Raw genomic sequence first — 18546 nt, forward strand, 5'->3', positions numbered from 1 at the left:
TGTAATCTTCTGTTCTTCATCTGATCTTCATCTTGGAAAATAAGACAGCACAAGGAGTGCGAATGGAAAACATGTTTCTACTGTAACCCTGTTCTTACCTGTTTCTGATCAACGCCTTCGAGGAAATGTGTTGTCCTTGTGTTACTAAACAGTGTAAATTTGACATCATTCATTTGGTGTTGACACTCGAAACAGCCGCATGCATGCGACAGAGGCGGCGTGTGCTCACTCTGGAGTTTGTTCGATTGCAGTGCAATGGTGTTGCATTATGAGGTCACATTGTTCCTGAGAAATCCCATTTCTTTACGTTTTATGTTTTTCCTTTTTCTTTATTTCTCTTGTCAGTTACTAGCAGGAACTTTAGCGTGACCCCTAAACTTGTTATCTGGGACTTTTCTGTGATGAGCTCAGGTATGTTAGTAGTTTGGTGCCTGAGGCTACAGGAAGAAGGATGTCTGCCAGTAAATGATCTCAGGGAATTACTATAGCAAAAAAAAAAGGGAAGTAGGTGGAGACACACGCTCAGGCCTGTATGGGAGGGAGGAGCCATCAATCTCCTGTTAGACTTTGTAGGCCAGTCAGTTAAGTCAGCTTTATTGCTATAAGTTTCCTGCCTGACGCCAGTTGAGAAAAGAGAATAGAGAGAGGAAGACGGCTGGCTCACAGACACGCTGAGACGAGTTAAAGTACTTGGACCTTTACAGGATTTCTTTGTGCTGTGTTTGTTTTTTCGTTGAGTGACAATGGGACTATGCTGCTCTGAAAAGCAGAAGATAAACTTTGAGATGCTTGCGAGTTGGAAAAAGGTGAGTTAGCTTTATAGAGGCTTACTTTGTGTTGTAGGAGTGTAGCGTGCCATGTGGAGATGGTGTTTTATTCAAGAATAAATTGCTGGATTTGAAGTGACATCTAGTTTCAAATAAAAAAAATAAATTTGCTCGTCAGTAATTACACTCAAAATGTTCCTGAATTGTTTTTTTCCTTCTATGATTGCATATTTGAAAATATGTTGATCTTTACTTTCTGTAGCATGTTGTTTCAGTAGCTTTTTGGGTTTTTTTTGACACAGTTATATTATGCATTAAATATTTAAACTTTATTAAACAACGGCTCATGATTGTGTGAGAGCAAATTGCTTTTTTGTCAGAGTTTGCGCAACTTCTCTCAGTTTCCTCAGTTTGTTCTGAAACTGAGAATCATTTGCTAACGTAAAAGGATGTATGAGTTAGCGCCATGCATTGAGTAATCTGGGTTACTGAGAACACTTGCAGTCTTGTCATCGTGCCGTGTGTGTGTGTGATGTGTTTCAGCTGAACTACACAACCCCGGGTGACTGACATACAGCTGTGTGCGTAATTCACTTCCTAGAGGTCACTCAAATCCACACTGTGCTGCATTAAAGAATCAATTACAAGCTCTCTTTGAGCAGACTAAAGCCAACTGATTCCAGCTTCTTTGATCTTTCTGGGTTTTTAGTGCAGCCAATGCTTTGAAAGTGGTATTCAAGTTCCACAGTCAACTAGATGTTAGCTGTCTGGTTGACAGCTATTAGACAGCTGTTGAGATCAGAGAGTCTGGTTCAGTATGAAGCAAAAAGAACTCATTATAAGAGAGAATATAAGATCTGGCAGAAACCACAATGACAGGTTTTCTATTTTCTTTCCGGTGTTAGAATACAGAGTTATAAAAAAAGGAAAACCCAATTACTTTCTATGGAAATGGCCTTTATTGCACACACCATTACTACATAGTTTTCATAATCAAGTTTGGCGTGTGATGTTTGCATATGCTTATTCAAATCGAAAAGAACATTTTGCATGAGAGATAAAAATCGATCTCCTTTTGCACAGAAGCTATGGGTTTTTTAAAAATGCCTATCTGGAGCGTCGCTGCTGCGGTTTTTGTGATAGGTTTGTTTATGTTTACGATGCAGTGCTGTGTTTTTAAAGTAGGGACCACCATGAGAACAGGACCATGTGATTCTGTTGCCATGGCATTCGGGTTGCCATGCAGATGGTGGTACACCGATGGCAGACTGAAAACTCTGTCGTCTGCTTGATACAGCAAAACATCACGATTATGGACTGAACTATTTGCACATCCCCATTTTCTGTTTTTAAAATATGTTTAGTTCTGTGTCTGAGTTTGTGTCTGTGTCTCATCATCCGTGTGATAAACGCTCTGGTGCTTTGAAGTCTCACGTTGCGCAGTATGCTTTGCATCTGTTCTGCATTACTGTGCAGGGGGAGCATTTTAAGTAGAGAAGGGAGACAGCAGTGGGAGGGGGGTTTCACAGAACACAGGAGTGAGAGAGAAATAGCTAGAAATAGGGAGGAAGATGTGGGGGATCCTCCAAGCTCTCATTTTCTGCAGTGCTGTACATGAGCATCAGTTTTTAGCGAGGGTGGGAGGCAAAGAGAGAGACAGAGAAAGTGAGAGAGAGGCTCCAGCAATTTGTGCCACAGGGAACTCTACAGCTATAACGCACCCCCATCTCCTCCTCCTCCTCTCTGCCTTTTTCAGTCCCTCTCTTTCTTTCCTCCTTCTGCCGTGAAGACTGCCTTTTTTTCTTGACTTGCCAAATCTGGGCTTGGAAAGGCTGGATTTTCTCCTGTATGATTTTTGGATGGTGGCAGAAGGAGATGGAGGTTTGAAGAAAGGGACAGAGGCAGCGACAGCCAGAGGAAAGGAAATATTGATCGCATCCAGGGGGATTCCATCACTCACGACAGTGGCTCGCGATCCTTGATAACAATGGAGGAAGCTAGGAGGAGGCGCGTTTGGCTGGGAATGTAGGGCTCCGCCACAGCCCCTCTCCAGAGACTTCGGCTGGGGCGTTTTTACCGTAGTCAGCCGCTGCAAGGCGGTGATTTGGTGACGCCTTGAGCTTCAGGCTGTAGGGCTGAGCTAACCCTTGGGGGTCCACTCAGAGAGGAGCACTTACTGCTTCTGCTGGGGGGATCAGCACTGCTCAGCACCATGCCTGAGGCCAACTACCTGTTCTCTGTGTCCTGGGGATACATTAAGGTGTGTCCCAGAGGAGGTTTTCCATTAATCGGACTGTTTCTGTGCATATTCTACATTCATGTCTGTTTTCTGTTGCTGGTGAAGAGCCCAATTTCTCTTTGAATGCATTACGACATGTTTTTAATCTTGCTCAGTGGTTGCATGTGTTGAGAAAACAGGCATCTTTTGCTTATCTGTAAAATTTGCATAAAGGAAATATAAACTATGCACAGCACGCATAGTTTATATTTGTGTTGAAACACGAAGCAGTCTGGATAAGGAGACTGGGGAAGAATACACAAACCTAATATGGCTCATTAAATCCAGAGAACATGGTCCCATGGGACATGTTCCAGTGGAAAATAACAGGAAAGGGTTTATTCCGCTGCTTAGAAACAGCAGTCAGACTCATTTGCTGGATGTGTTTCTGCGTATAAATCACATTACCTCCTTAACATTTTATCTCTTTGCTTCCAGTTCAAGAGGATGCTGAACCGGGAGCTAAGCCACCTGTCTGAGATGAGCCGATCAGGCAACCAAGTGTCAGAGTACATCTCCAGCACCTTCCTAGGTGAGCACTGCAGCACATGTTTACCACACACCTCCTGAAGTATACATTGCGCCATTGCAAAATGTGCTGTATGTATGACTTCAGTGAGCCAGCATCCTTCAGGAATGTCACAGAGGTTGCGAGGTTACCCAAAGCATGTGCCAAGCAGTGGGGAAACTCACAGTTCCTCTGCAACGCTGTTCTTACACCAGTCTGATCTGGTCTGGAAGGGAGACAGGGTCCCCTCGCTCCGACTGCAGAGATATGTGAAGGGAGGAGGGAGGGCTTTGTACTCAGGGAAGACTTCCCTCTGGAGAGATTAGGAGCAGTGAGTCGGAGAGAGAGAGGGTGTTTGTGTGCTTACAGTGCCATCAGGTTCAGAGAGATGCTGCATTATTCATCAGTGGGACAGCAGTGGTTGCTTGTCTTTAAAAAAAAAAAAAGCCTGGCGGCATTTCGTGTCTAATGGCCAGCCAGCTCGCCAGCCCTGCAAACCACTCTGCCCCTCAGGTTTTTCTACCCTCCCATCTAGCTCACCACCAGCATACATACAGCCAGACTCCCAGCTTATAAGGGCTCACTGCAGACTAATGTTGTGGCTCTTGTTAGTGAACACGTGTCTATTTTCCTGCCTCGGAGCAGCAAAACATAAAAAAATGACAGAAAAAAGACAAGATGCTGGATGCATGGTGGAAAGAGGAAAAGAAAAAGCTACCTCTTGTGCTAACAATAGAAGTGGCGCGGTGATAGAGACGAACATGAAAGCTCAGCTCAGTTTATCTTTGAAGCTTTGCGGTTTTATCTGCATTGCAGCTAGCACCTGTCAGGTGTAGGGAGATGATTTTCCTGTGCTTTGTGGAGGACGCAGCTGAGATGGGTTTTTTTTCTCGCTCTGCGGCTGTGTGTGCAGTGCACACGTACAGACTGAGGGAGTCTCACGCTCACACACAGTGAGAAATGTCACTCAGCTAATACATGAGTCACATGCACCGACTGAACCCGCATACTTCCAAGTCCCTCCCCTAAACATTTCGGCTTAACGTGAACCATCTTTCCATGATTCTCTGAATTGTTACCAACATATGGCTCAGATTCACAGAATGCCTGGAATACTGCCATGTTTCTCTGATCATCATAACAACTCATTAGCACAGCCTGAGCCTTTGTCTCATAAAACATTTGCATCTCATCAGTGTATTCAGCTATTTTACACATTTATTTTTTTTGCCTTTCCTGCTTTTGTTACTAGTGTATTTTTATTGCAGAAGACAGGCATTGAGGGATTGATTGCTAATTTAATAGCAGCCATTGCAGCTTTTTTGTCTTGAAAACCACCTTTTTTAATGTTAATTCTATTTTCTCCAGACAAGCAGAATGAGTTGGAGCTTCCGTGTCCAGTTCCAAAGCCGAGGGAAAGAAAGAGGAGGCAGGGCCAGCAGCAGCAGCAACAGCAGCAGCAACACGGTGGGATGATGACACAGATCAGTGGGGTGAGAAAAGTCAGCCATACATCAAGTATCTCGGGAGGTACTGGAAATCGTTTTGGGGTCAAGACGGACCAGGAGGAATTGTTGTCAAAGGTAAGTGACAGACAGACTGGAGAAACTTAAACTTGCGTGATATCTGGTGTCTCACGTGCTCAAACACTTAAATTTGTGTCCTCTCTAACAGGACCTGGAACACATCAACAGATGGGGCCTGAATATTTTCAAAGTGGCTGAGCATTCTCACAATCGACCTCTCACATGCGTCATGTACACCATCTTCCAGGTTTGTTTTCCGCCTCAGCTTCCATCCTTTAATCGGGAAAGAGCTCATGAAAACTGTGAAGCCATTCAAACAAACACACACACAAGCCGTGTCAGTGTGTACATCATGCTCTGTTAGCTAGCTCCAGACTGTAATCAGTTTGGCTGCACATGTTTTGTTTTTGTTTTTTTCACTTGGTCTAGAAAAATGCTGCACCCCTTTCTTTCGAGGCCAAAAGATAACTTAAAATGTATTACTGCTGCAGCAGATACTGTCAGTGCACCTGTTAGTCTGGAGCCCTGCCTAGTTTATGACTACCCATCTGATGACTCAGAATTGAACTGTGGCTAGATGGATAGACCGTAGAGAAAATAATATCCTGTAGCACGTTTAGCCAGGAGTCTTGTTTTTCTAATCCACACTGTCACACGCAGGAGCGAGACCTGATGAGGACGTTCAAGATTCCAACGGACACCTTTGTGACGTTCATGCTGACCCTAGAGAGCCACTATCACTCCGACGTGGCGTACCACAACAACCTCCACGCTGCCGACGTAGCCCAGTCCACACACATCCTCCTGTCCACCCCTGCATTAGATGTAAGTCGTGTAAAATCTGTCTTACCTCACTCGCTTTCAGTACTTCTAAGTGTTCAGAGTTTGCCCTTTAAAACGTGGCACAGTTAAAGCGTGTCGCCACCGGCCACACCTTTCACTTGAACTGTTTATATTGTTGTGATGAATAGCAACAATAGAAAGAGCATACCACAGATGGTGACACATGGAAGGATTGGTTTTTCAAACTAATACCTTGCCTTGTATGGTAAGCAATTTGCTAATTTATTTTTACTTTACTTCCTTCTCTTCAAACACAGGCGGTCTTCACTGATCTGGAGATCTTGGCAGCCATTTTTGCAGCAGCCATTCACGACGTGGACCACCCAGGAGTCTCCAACCAGTTCCTAATCAATACAAGTAGGTCCACCTTTTCATTCAACATCCATCAAAAAAGTCAGCTAGAGTTATTTATTTGGTCTACATTTTGAAAAAAGGGAGAAACATTTGCTTGATTTGATGTTTAATTTCCTTTTCTTGTCCTCTTTTGCATTTAGACTCTGAGCTGGCCCTGATGTACAACGATGAGTCAGTGCTGGAAAATCACCACCTGGCCGTGGGCTTCAAACTGCTGCAGGAAGAAAATTGCGACATCTTCCAAAACCTCTCCAAGAAGCAGAGGCAGACGCTCCGGAGGATGGTCATAGAAATGGTGAGGAAATGTCTGCACATCTGTCTCAGGCAGCAGCCCCGTCTCAGGATCTGAGCAGTTTTCACAGTTTTTCTTAAATTGATTTTTTCATGTCTTGCTGTCTTCCAGGTTTTGGCAACCGACATGTCTAAACACATGAGTCTGCTGGCGGATTTGAAAACGATGGTGGAAACCAAGAAGGTCACCAGCTCTGGTGTCCTGATGCTAGACAACTACACAGACAGGATGCAGGTAAGAGGCAGACTAGTATGCACATTAGACGCAAACACTTTTCTATTTACCACAGAGGGAGGAAAAGAAAAAAAACATACTAAACGGTGATATTTTTTTTCCTGCAGGTTCTCCGTAACATGGTTCATTGTGCAGATCTGAGCAACCCCACCAAACCTCTGGATCTGTACCGGCAGTGGACTGACAGGATCATGGATGAGTTCTTCCACCAGGGAGACAGAGAGAGGGAGAGGGGGATGGAAATCAGCCCAATGTGTGACAAACACACAGCTTCAGTAGAGAGGACTCAGGTAGAGAACACAGGCATCTAGCTCTCAAAATAAAACCTGAAAACTGTGGTTATTTTTCATATTTACTGACATCCTCTCTGTTTATCTTTTCTAGGTTAGCTTCATTGATTACATAGTGCACCCTCTGTGGGAGACGTGGGCTGACCTGGTCCATCCCGATGCCCAGGACATCCTGGATACACTAGAGGACAACAGGAACTGGTACCAAAGCATGATCCCCCAGAGCCCCTCACCTCCTTTCTACACCAGTGATGGAGAAGGAGGACCTCACGGGGAGGTGGAAGGGCGGCCTGTAGCGAGTAAATTCAAGTTCGATTTAACGCTGGATGACCAGGAAGGACAAGGTGAAGACAGTGGAATGATGGACACGGCTGACAGTTGTGACAATGTGACATTACAGCATCTTCCCTGTGATCAGGAAGGGGCAGAAATGACAACACATGACGGCTCCCCGGAGGAAACATAGCTTAACCGGTGGTGTTCTCGGAGCGTAGCACGTTTTTGGTGAATTCATTTTATTGCAGTGGAGCAATCCTGCAATTTGGCTCTGGCGGGAGCTGCTTGGCAAAGAGGTCCTGACTGAATGTGGGGCACCCCTGCGAACGAGGCTTGGAAACCCTGCGGTAGTTTGTCTTTGAGCCCCCCTGGAAGGGAGCTGGAAGAGTGTAGGCTCTGTTCTTTACAGAAGGGACTACTGTTGGACTGCAGAGCCTAACCTGGGTTCTTTCAGGCAGAGAATGTGAAGTGGACGTATGAATCCGTGTACTGGGACAAGTCTGAATTTCAAACTTGCACTTCAGGACATTTTTTTTAAATGTTCATTTAGATTCTTTGTATCGTGTCGAGATTGGATATGACCCTATATTGTCCAACCACAGCTACTGGTCAGCGAGTTATTTCTAACCCAGTAGTGTTTTTTTAACACTTGTCTAAAAAGAGTAGTGTGCCTTTTTTTACAAGTGTGTGTTTTTGTAAGGTTTTTTTTTTTTTTTTAAATAATTTATTGAACACATTCATGTAGCTGTGTGTCAGATTTTCTACAAACGGACATAGCTGTCTCACACAGTCTTCCTGATGTTCTGGCAATAGTATAAGCTTGTTCTTCACTAATGGATGTATATTATAAAAAAATCAGCTGACTTCCCAGCACGATTTGCACTTTGTGGCACACACAGTTAAACCAAGACAAAGACAGCATCTGTAATTTAAAGGAGAGACCATAGCAAGCATGTCAAACCAAATAATTTAATTTGATTTATCCAAATAAGTAACTGCGTAAGCAATTAAATGACTCATAGGCTAGATTTCGTAAAAGAGGAAAAACCTTTCTTTTTTCTTTTTTGTAGAACAAAAACCAAAACTCCAAAGATCCTGTAAGGAAAGCACTTTGTTGGATTCACTGCCACCCCTCAAAAGAATGATCGCATTTCCAAAGAGTAAATGGTGTGACAAGTCAAACTTCCGAGCGGCGGCGGGATTGATTCCCTCTCACTTAAAGCCAGTTACAGACTAAATTCTCACTACAATCTTCCAAGATTAAAGTGGAAAAGAAAATATTTCATAACCCAGTTGCGTTTAAGCCCCATCCAGTGTGGAAAAACCGTCTCCGCCCTGTAATTCCCCTTTTCATTGCCTCACACAACACACCTGTTGTGGTTAGCAGTATTCTCATGAATAGGCTGACTCATTTTGAACTTTGAATGACTTCAAGGCTGAACGCGCAGTTTCAGAAACACCTGTCAGTAATGGAATAATTGAATCTTGTAGTTTTTCATTGCAGCACTTTGAATACGTCGACAGTTATGCAGCTGGTTGCTGATCTGTCCAAACACTTCCTTAGAGGTACCACGTTGTATGGTCATAATACGGGGAGATCGGTTTCATGTTTCACGATATGTCATTCTTCTCCTGTGTGTGTGTGTGTGTGCGTGCGTGCGTGCGTGCGTGTGTGTGTGTGTGTGTGTGAGGATGCGAGAGTGTATTTAAGTGGTCACAGAGTTGCACAGTCGTGTTGCACCCAACTGTGTTGTGCTGACCCTTAAGCTGTTTGTAACAGTGTATTTATTACATTTTCTTGTATATGTTAATACTGAATTGATAATATTCGCTGTATATTTGTTATTTATATGCACTACCACGTGTCAAATGACAGTTTGACTGAACTCGTTTGTTGGTTCATCCGTGTATAGCAAGGTATTTTGCTATGAGGCCATAGCATAAAGTTATGCAGGTCAGTTTTGACGATTTGAAAAGTATGTTTCGTTTGAAATTCCAGCCAGAAGTGTTTGTGCAGTGGGAGCCAGCAGCGCTTCATTCGAGGCGCAGCAGAAGCTTTTTTAGTCCTTTTGTTCCTGGCGAAGGCTGGATATTTACTGCAGCATAATGTGTACGGTGACAGGTCATTGTACAGCTATAAGGATATTTGCTGAAATTTATACCATTGTTTCAAATGTATTTTTTCAGTGTTTTCTTCACAGTATACTGTAAAACGGTGTATGTTGTGCTCAGCAAATGTTTTCTATCAGATTATTAAAACGGGCATGTATAACAGACTCTTCTGGTCCGAATGTTATTGGATTACATCAGTGACGTTTGTTTCAGTGATGTTAAAACCAGTTTGGAGACAGATTTAAGTTTCAATTTAAATGTTTTTGTCTATACACATTAAACTATTTAGAAATTGTCCTAAGATACATATTTGCACATTACGCGATTTAAGGTGCACATTCAGGAGAAAGTCTGTTAAAACTAGAAAAGTCCTGAAGAAACAGACACTGCGCATTATTTTCTCCCATTTTTAAGGCACAATCTCCAATTCCAAAAATGTAAAGTGTGAATAAAAACACTGCAATGATTTGCAAACCTCCTAAATCCATTCACAATAGAGCAAAATAAATTTGATGGCAGCAACAAATTTCAAGCAGTTCAGGGTGGTGCATCAAAAGAGTAACTGTTGCTGTTAGCAACAGGTCAGTAACATGACTGGGTAAAAAGAGCATGTTAGAGAGGCAGCGGTTGACCACGCTGCAAACAAAAACAAATCTTCTGCGCATATCCAGACGAGGTATTTAAAGTAAGACCTTGCACATTTCAGCAAGACATTGCTAAACCACATACCACCACATATTAGAACAGCATGGGGTCTGGCTGAACTACCAGCTGAAAACTGGTTAAAATACATAGAAAATACAACAAAGAAGCTAGAATCCTATATCAGACAAGAACAGGAAAAAATCTCCAAAGTCCAGGAGCTGGTCTCCTTAGTTCGCAGATGTATACGGACACAATTGTTGCCTTTTAAAAAAATATTTAACAAAAATTTAATTAAGTAAATGTTGACAATGTATTTTTTAAGTTTTCTCCATTGTGATTTTGGAAGACTGTAGAACCTTTATTTTCAATAATCTGATGTATTGTACACAGTACACAGTGCTACCCAACCCTCAACAGGATTGGTTCCACTCTCATAGATTTCCAGTAAATATGAGTCAAGCAAAGCCACCAACTTTCAGCATAAATAGCGCTAACACGCTAATGCAGCTCTGTCTCAAGAAAGCCAAATCTATCTCCCCTAAAGCAGCTGGCTGGTTTAACTGATAGAAAAACGTAAAGGTATCAAAAAGTAACATTAACACAAAAAGCACCAAGTATTTTGTAAGAGATTAAATTTTTACCAGACGTCTCCACAAATCTCCACATGAAAAAAAAAGAGAAGAAAGAAAACTGATGCTGTGCAATTTCCTCTTTTTGATGGTGAAGATTTGTTGTTGCCATCAAATATAAAATGACAAATTCAACATTTTGTGACTTACTATGAATAAAATCTGAGTTTAATAGATTTGCAAACCATTGCATTCTGTTTTTATTCACATTTAAACAGTGTCCCAAGATTGTACAAAACTCTGCGCAGGAGTTCAAGACTGGTTTCATTAAACTGCAAAGCACAAGTGTGCAATGTCAGGCCTTTCCCTGCCAATGATGACATATTCCAGAAATTGTTGTTTTGAAATCATGCAATAGTGTTCAAAATCAAACATTAATAGAACAAAAAATGTTCTGTGCGTTTTTGAATGATTAGTGATTCATTCACTAAGAGGGGGAAGTGTTCTACAACATTATATACAGAAAGTTCAGCAATAATCAAGCACTTAAGTAAAGGGAGAAAAAAACTGCCAACAATGACAAAATAGAATAGCCTTTATTGTCATTGTACAGAGTACAACGAAATTGGAGTGCCACTCCCTTGGTGCAAGTTTCAATAATAAATATAAATGTAAAATATAAAAAGTACAAAAAAAGGAATAATGAAAGCATTTTGTCAAAGAAAAGTGAGAATGCTCTCAAATCTAATGGCTTGAATGATTTTTATTTATCAGGTAATAACACTGTTAATGGAAAAATGTAGTCACTGTTAGCGTGACTACATTTTTCCTTAAAATAATAACCATGTATTATTATTGTGCACAGTTTTTTAAAGCACTCGGCAAAAAGAATGTTTCAAGTTTCTTGAAAACTTCAATGGAAAATTATCTTATTATTCTTCTGTGGGTTTGGTTTCAGTGTCTTCTGTCACCTCATGAAATGCCAGTCATACTGGAACCTGCTGGCTGTGGGGAAGCCATACCATTTCTTGATGTTGGTTGCCAAACATGACTTTTTGTGGAATATTTGGGTTGTTGACATGTGCTGAATATGGAACAAGTCAAACTTCTTTGTGACGGTATTACAGTCACCCCAAAAAAAAAGAAAAAAGATAAAAAGATAAAAGGCAGCCAATTGTATTTCACTGAGCTATACTGAGTGCCACACTTTCTTTTTAGACTCACAAACATGATCTGGTGTGGAAATGATCTGAATCACACCAAATGTATGTTCAGAGGAAAACGCCAGAAGTGACAGAAGGAAAACAAACAACTGGATTCAGCCCTCAGTGATGTCACTTCCCTGCACTGACAACAGTGACTGCTCTTCCTGCTGATCTGAGGTCAGCATAGCTGGACATCAAGTCAGCAATGTAAACAGGAAAGGTAGAGATAGTGATGCTATGCGCTGGGCCCTCAGGGCATTCACTCTCCCATGGCTTTGAGCACCTTGACCCAAACAGATAAACATCTGAATACGTGATCAACAGGAGGAGAAACATGAAACGACGGCTCTGACAGTTTTCAGTTTGTGGGCAAACTCCACAAGACAAAGCAGCATAGACTTAACTAACGACATTCGCTGATGTGATCTACTCATGATTCATGCTGAGAATAATCTCCTGACAATCTGCAATAATAATACTAACATTTATTTATTAAAACCTGACAGTGCCAGTCTGTCTCAGCTCCGTTCCTGACATGACTCTGCTTCCCCTAAAAATTCCGACAGTTACTTTATTGCATTTATGCGGTGACCAAGGTTTAAAAGGCACTCATTACTTAGCTATGAAAATTACCTGGTTGCACAAAACTGAGAAAGACCAGTCAAGAGGTCCTTTGTTCACTGATTTCAAATTTACAGCTTTAATGAATCACTGGTTACATTTTGACCGTGCTCAGTTTCATTTATTTTCCTTGGAGTTTTTGGATGTCTCGATGACACCAGGAAACCCTAAACCATCCTCGTCTTCCTTTAGATTCAGCAGAAAATGAGGTGACTGTTTATGGTAAACACGGGTGCAGACAGGCTTCCATGGGGGTGGTCCATACTGCCATAGCAATAGGCAGGGAGTTTGTTTGAAACTCTAACACAAACCTTGCGGTTTGTTGGTGACTGACGTAAGCTGGGCTGGAGGCAGCCCGCTCCGAGCCTTCGACAGCAGCACCGTCTGGGTTCAGGCTGGGCAGGACGCTCTTACTGCCAGCAGATCCAGTTGACAGCCACTCAGCGTCCGTTCTCCACTCTTACCAGCCAGGACCCGAAAGGGCCCGCGGCCCAGGGCCAAGGCAGAGAGGAAGAGAACCACTTCCAGCAAAACAAACCTGCTCTCTACATATCCACTTTGTAAAAACAAATGCCTTCCTGGAGTTTCTCCTGGCCAGCTGGTGTTTGTTTTTAGTCAGGTTGACAGTAAGAAGTGAAGTCAACTGGGCGTTCAGTGTTGGGGCAATGTGGGGTAATATGAGAATGGGGCATTCCAGGATAATTCAACAGCGCTCCAGGCTTTGTGTGTGGATGGCACAGATCATCTCAGAGTGGCTGAGACAGATGGATAAGGAAGTGAGCTCAGAAGGACACTTCTTCCCCACAACAGAATATGATGAATTTGGAAAAGATCAGATGAGGCAGCTAAGCTTCCTCTAAGGCCTTGTGTGTGTGTGTGTGTGTGTGTGTGTGTGTGTGTGTGTGTGTGTGTGTGTGTGTGTGTGTGTGTGTGTGTGTGTGTGTGTGTGTGTGTTGTGTCTCATTGACTCTAAAATGCAGGATTGGGACAATAACAGGATGTGTCCTTCCCAGAGAATGTCACAAATCATCGAGTTATCAAACATGGCGGCAGTCATCGTAGATATGCCATTGTTTCTCTGAGTGTGGTTTTTGCCTTTGCATGCAAATGCCTCAACTACTCACAGAAAGCATTAACCGTGCATGGAAGCAGTTATATAATGCACAGAACGCACAAATCCATTTAAAAAAATAAAGTCACAACACATCTGAACCCTAAAGGACTCTTTCTCTCAACTTTCCATACGTGCATGCTGGCTTTGAGAACTCTGAGTAACACTAATGAGGTGTCGCCTCTGAAAACACGGCGATCAGCTGTGCAGAAGAATTACACTGACCAAGCTGGCAGCTGTTTGTGAAGAAGAGGCTCCTGTGATAGACGCTTTTCCAGATTTCAAGGCAACCCTTGGACATTAGCCTGTGTATAAAGCTGTCTGTGTCAGATCACATTTAACCCTGATGCATTTAAGGACAAAGCATCGGCCTGACATTTGTGCTGATTCCTCTGGGCTCTTTACCCAGAATGCAGCTTGCCTGGGAATTGCTCGGACATGGAAGGGAACATCCCCGTGGGAAGGCAGCAGGCACACAAGAGTACACAGTGAGACGAGGAAGAAAAATAAATAAAAATAACATGCACGCATACTCAGAGATGACACATTTGGTCACATGCATACATAAAGACACACTGAAAACATTGTGACACTGGGATAAAAGTGTGAAAGAGATGGAAAGATGGAAGCATCCCAGTCCAGACACAGAGACACAACAGAAGCCTTCCAAGCTTTTAAATTCAGCTTAGATGTCTTTAATTTCCAAACATTTTTTCTGCCACTGGAGCTAAACCATGTGTCTTTTCTTTCTTAGCGAATGAGCTTGGCTCTGTGAAATGGGCCTCCGTTATGGGCTACGGTGTTATCAAGACCAAACTCAACTGTCAGCCAAATCATGTTCAATCTGCATGTGTTGCTTTTGATTTTACCCAGATCAATAGCTGTCCTTACTTGACTTAAACACACACACAGAGGGAAGGGGGAGGGCATGCAGATCTGTGGCTCTGGTGTGTCAAAGTCAGCGAGTGCGTGGGAGGAAACGTTCAACATGAGCTGCCCTGGCAGCCTGCAGTGAAGGGAAAAGAAAGTGAGAAAGAAAAAAGAGAAAAAATAGTGGGGTCTATACCACACTGTTTGCTGTGAGCGCCCTATTTGAAGGTATACCGTAAGCTGAATCTATAAAGGTGAGATAATCCTCTACTATTAAAGGTCATTGCTCCAGACTTGGGTTTAACTCTGGCCTGTGATTCCTGCCTTTTTAATGTTTCACCAAAGCACAGTTCAAATTCATGTGAAAAATCACTGGAAACGCAGCTCAGATAAGTAAATAATATCGCTTTTTGTGTACCTGACTTATCAAACAACACGTGACGCTGCCACCAGGATTTGAAGATAAGGTTGTATTCGAGTCACTGTGCATCAGCACAAACCTTTCAACAAGCTTCTCTCTACAAGCTCTCTGCGTGGAATAATGCTGAGTCTGCTTTCAACACCTACACCGTGACAAGTAAACTCTCTCCTTTTTAATTTTTCATCATTCTGAAACTATTATATTTCTTGTCATCGCAGATGAGATGAGATTAGTCACAGTCCCATTGTTGTTTTGTTGTGAATTCCAGTAAGGATCCGAGAGCGTCACCGTCTGCAAGCGCTGACCCAACTTCCTCTGTGTGCACTCAACAGAAATGATAAGGCTTCCACTTCCCCCTCCACCCTGACTCGGGCAAACAGCTGCCCTGCAGCCCCAGACTGGGCCCTCCGTGTCAGCATCGGGCCTGACTGCACGTTGCTCTGTGTGGACTTGATGGAGCACGCAGATAAGGCGCACTGTTGTGGCTGGGTTTCCTTTAAAGCAGTATGCGATCATTGGTAGATAGGTTCTAGCAAGTAACCCCTATGTTTGGATCCCTTTGTGTCTGCTTGTGTGTGCATGTATGGACTGAGTATCATGGAAAAGTACTCATATCCTCCATTTAAACAAAGCAATATAGCGGTCCAAAAATACGTCATTATGTGCACGTGCAAATCTGTTTCTTTATCTTTATTTTTTTATATAATTATCAGCAAAATCTCTTTTAAGCATCAAAAGTGAAAACACTCATTCAGTAGAAAATGATGACCAAACATGATTGATGGTGTTTTTATTTGTGTGTGGTTTTTATGTCTAAGATCCTTGTTTATTCTTGTAAATGAGCTCTAGCCTGCACGATTTCCAAAGCGGTCATATATCAAGTACAGAAATGACCTCGTGACTTTGCACTGCTGTACCTACTCCAACCAGTCCTTTATGGACACTTAAAATATCTTTATGAAACTGTTGTTACATTTGTTGCAATCTTTGCTGCCCTCTTGGCCTGATCTCCAAAAAAGAAAATTATAATGAGACTTTTTACCGGGGTAAATAAAGAATATATAAAAGTCATTTTTATATATAACACCGATTTCAGCTTGTACCTCGTGACAAAAATGTTCTTTCAATTTCAAAATGATTTGACATCAGATATGATTGACAGGTAAACAGGTTCTTCCTTTATCCCAAGTGCCACTACTGAAGGTGTTACGGGTATCAAGGAAAAAAACATGGGTTGAAGCTTACAGAAATTAATAAATTGTGAAACAGCTACAAATAATAAATAAATATAGATTTTTTAAAAAAAGATTTTTTTACAAATATATCCTAAAAGTATATAAAATGCCAAAAAGTGATGCTAAAAGATAAAGATAAATGACAGAAGCTTAAAACAGCAGATAAAATACTTAAGATATGAAGTTAAAATAATGGATAAACTCTTGAAATACATAAAACAACCACCCCAGTAAAACCTGCCTAATATTGCAGAGGTTCTGTGCTGCATTGGCAGCAGATCTTTTGGTTCCTGTGGCTTTGATGGCTGCCTCAGCGGATCGGTTTTGTTCCAGTTCAACTTGCAGCGCTTGGCCAGATCGGAAAGTAGGAACTTTGTGCCGAGTCAGCTTCGCTTTTGCTTTGTGTTACTTTAGCTGTTCCCCAAAGGTCTGTGCAGCGCCTTTCTGATTGTAACTGCTTAACTGCTGCCGCTGAGCAGTGCCATAGTGTGAATAGGTGTATGGGAGTCTGCAACAATGTTTGGGTACGTGATGTGCAAAACTAAAAATCTACAATCAAAACTAGGACCCATAGTTTCCCCATTAAAATGTTCCTTTCACTTCACTGGAAAGTAATGGCTCTGATAGTTAAAAGCAATGGCTAAACTGCTACTCTGATCTTTACAGTTGCAAGAAAAAACTCTGGGAACTCTTTGGAATCGTAGAAACATAGTCAAGGTGTCTGGCACAGCTTCACCTGTTTCCAGGCTGCACAGAGAAGCTTAAAGCTCTTCAGCTTGTAGTCTTCAGCAGGGATGACACACACTCATTATGCATCATCACCGAAGTCCATTGACACAACAGGACTCAGGTTCAGCTCTGCCGGCCTTTCCCCCATCAACACCCTTCCAGGTTTCAGTTATCATTGCCTTCATGAGCAGCTGAGGTGCCCCAGCAGGACAACGAGGTCTCAGATCAAGGATTTTCCAGCACCCTTTTCTGGGACTCTGAGAAGGCCGGGTACTCTGAGCCATTGGCACATAAATGTTAATAACAGTGAGGGCCCGTTCTTGACCCAAGGAGCGAAGCAACCCTCTCACTCACTGGAGAAAAATCCTGTGTAGAGGCACCGACCAGCTCTGGCTCTTTCCTGAAATACTGCAAAGAATGAGTTTAACTACAGTTTTGAAGTTCTTGCACTTTACCTGACTGTCTTGTTTTCAGGTTAGTTTATTGACGTGTTGTAAAGAAATGTTGCATTTTCCAATTCAGACATGCTGACATCCTACTGTGTTACCAAGGTAACAAATCAGTCCACACCGTGATGAGGTTTGGATGTTACTGTGCACCACCTTTGGCTCAAGGTCAACTTTTGCCTCTTCTGTCCACAGGACATTGTCAAATAAGTGTTGTAGATCATAAGGGTAGTTTTTAAGCAAAGCACAAAGACGTAATTTATTACTATCATTCTTACTCCGTGTTTGAGACTGTTACACAGCGTAGAGGTGTGAGATTTGAAACAAAAAGTACAGTGAAAAGGAGACACGAAAGTGACGTTTAAGCCCTTCAGAATTCAGAGAAACACAAAAAGGAACTTAGACACAATCTATAAACAGTGCCTGTGTGGCCCACACCAGATCTGCTGACATGTAAATGAAGACCGAGTGTCTCGAAGTATGTCAGAGAACAGCTTGGCAGACAGCCTACGTGCAGCTCAGGGTGCAACCAAAGATGCCAATGCCTCGACTCCACTCTACCATGTCAGTCACTCTAATTAAAACCCCAACATAATAGTAAGGCTGTTTTCCTTTCTCTGTTTTATCAGTTTGGCTCAGAAATATTATATGAAAGAGGCCAGAGAATAGACCTTTGTCTGCCTTTTTAGTTTGCAAAGTGGCCACCCCCATTGCTTTAAGCCAAGGGATGTAAAAAAAAAAGAAAAAGTAAGATTACTTCACTTTGAAGTTTCACAGAGGGGCTCCTAGCCAAGCATATGCTATCAATACTCTGACAGCCTGACCCAAAAACTTTTGATGGCCATGCAGCTGGTGAATATGAGACGTATGCTTTAAAAACTGGTTAAAATTGAGATCTGTAGAATTACTCTCATACATAGCTCTCTGGTGTCTACACACCAGTGTGAGATAAGAATTTGCATTTTCCTTCTTAATATGTGCACGTTTAAGTAAGTGACAGTTAAAACAAATATAAATAGAATAAAGAAAATGTTTTTAAAATTAAATTTAACTGATGCACTTGGTGACGGTGGGAAGAAAAAACAGGAAGAATAGGAAGACTCCTCTGGGATAACCGAGCTCAGGTGAAAGAGGGGGAGACAGATTAACAATGACTAATGATTAAATGTGTAAAACACATAAAATAAAGTTAAAGGTGTTGTTTCTCTTGGAAT

The 18546-nt window shown here is 42.2% G+C and overlaps 1 protein-coding gene across 2 annotated transcripts in view; it reads left to right on the forward strand.

Moving 5' to 3' along the window:
• LOC113009940 (3',5'-cyclic-AMP phosphodiesterase 4B-like) overlaps positions 1–9644 on the forward strand; it is a 45813-nt gene extending 36169 nt beyond the window's left edge. For both annotated transcript variants that reach the window (XM_026148637.2, XM_026148638.2), the window contains 9 exons: positions 3484–3577; positions 4922–5136; positions 5228–5326; positions 5740–5904; positions 6180–6279; positions 6417–6571; positions 6680–6802; positions 6910–7092; positions 7187–9644. In XM_026148637.2, the coding sequence (XP_026004422.1) occupies positions 3484–3577; positions 4922–5136; positions 5228–5326; positions 5740–5904; positions 6180–6279; positions 6417–6571; positions 6680–6802; positions 6910–7092; positions 7187–7558 (1506 nt within the window). In that variant the 3' untranslated portion in view covers positions 7559–9644. The remainder of the gene's footprint in view (positions 1–3483; positions 3578–4921; positions 5137–5227; positions 5327–5739; positions 5905–6179; positions 6280–6416; positions 6572–6679; positions 6803–6909; positions 7093–7186) is intronic.
• Positions 9645–18546: the final 8902 nt, after the last annotated feature.

The sequence above is a fragment of the Astatotilapia calliptera genome, chromosome 18 (genome assembly GCF_964374335.1).
Source record: "Astatotilapia calliptera chromosome 18, fAstCal68.1, whole genome shotgun sequence".
NCBI classification, from domain to species: Eukaryota; Metazoa; Chordata; class Actinopteri; order Cichliformes; family Cichlidae; genus Astatotilapia; species Astatotilapia calliptera.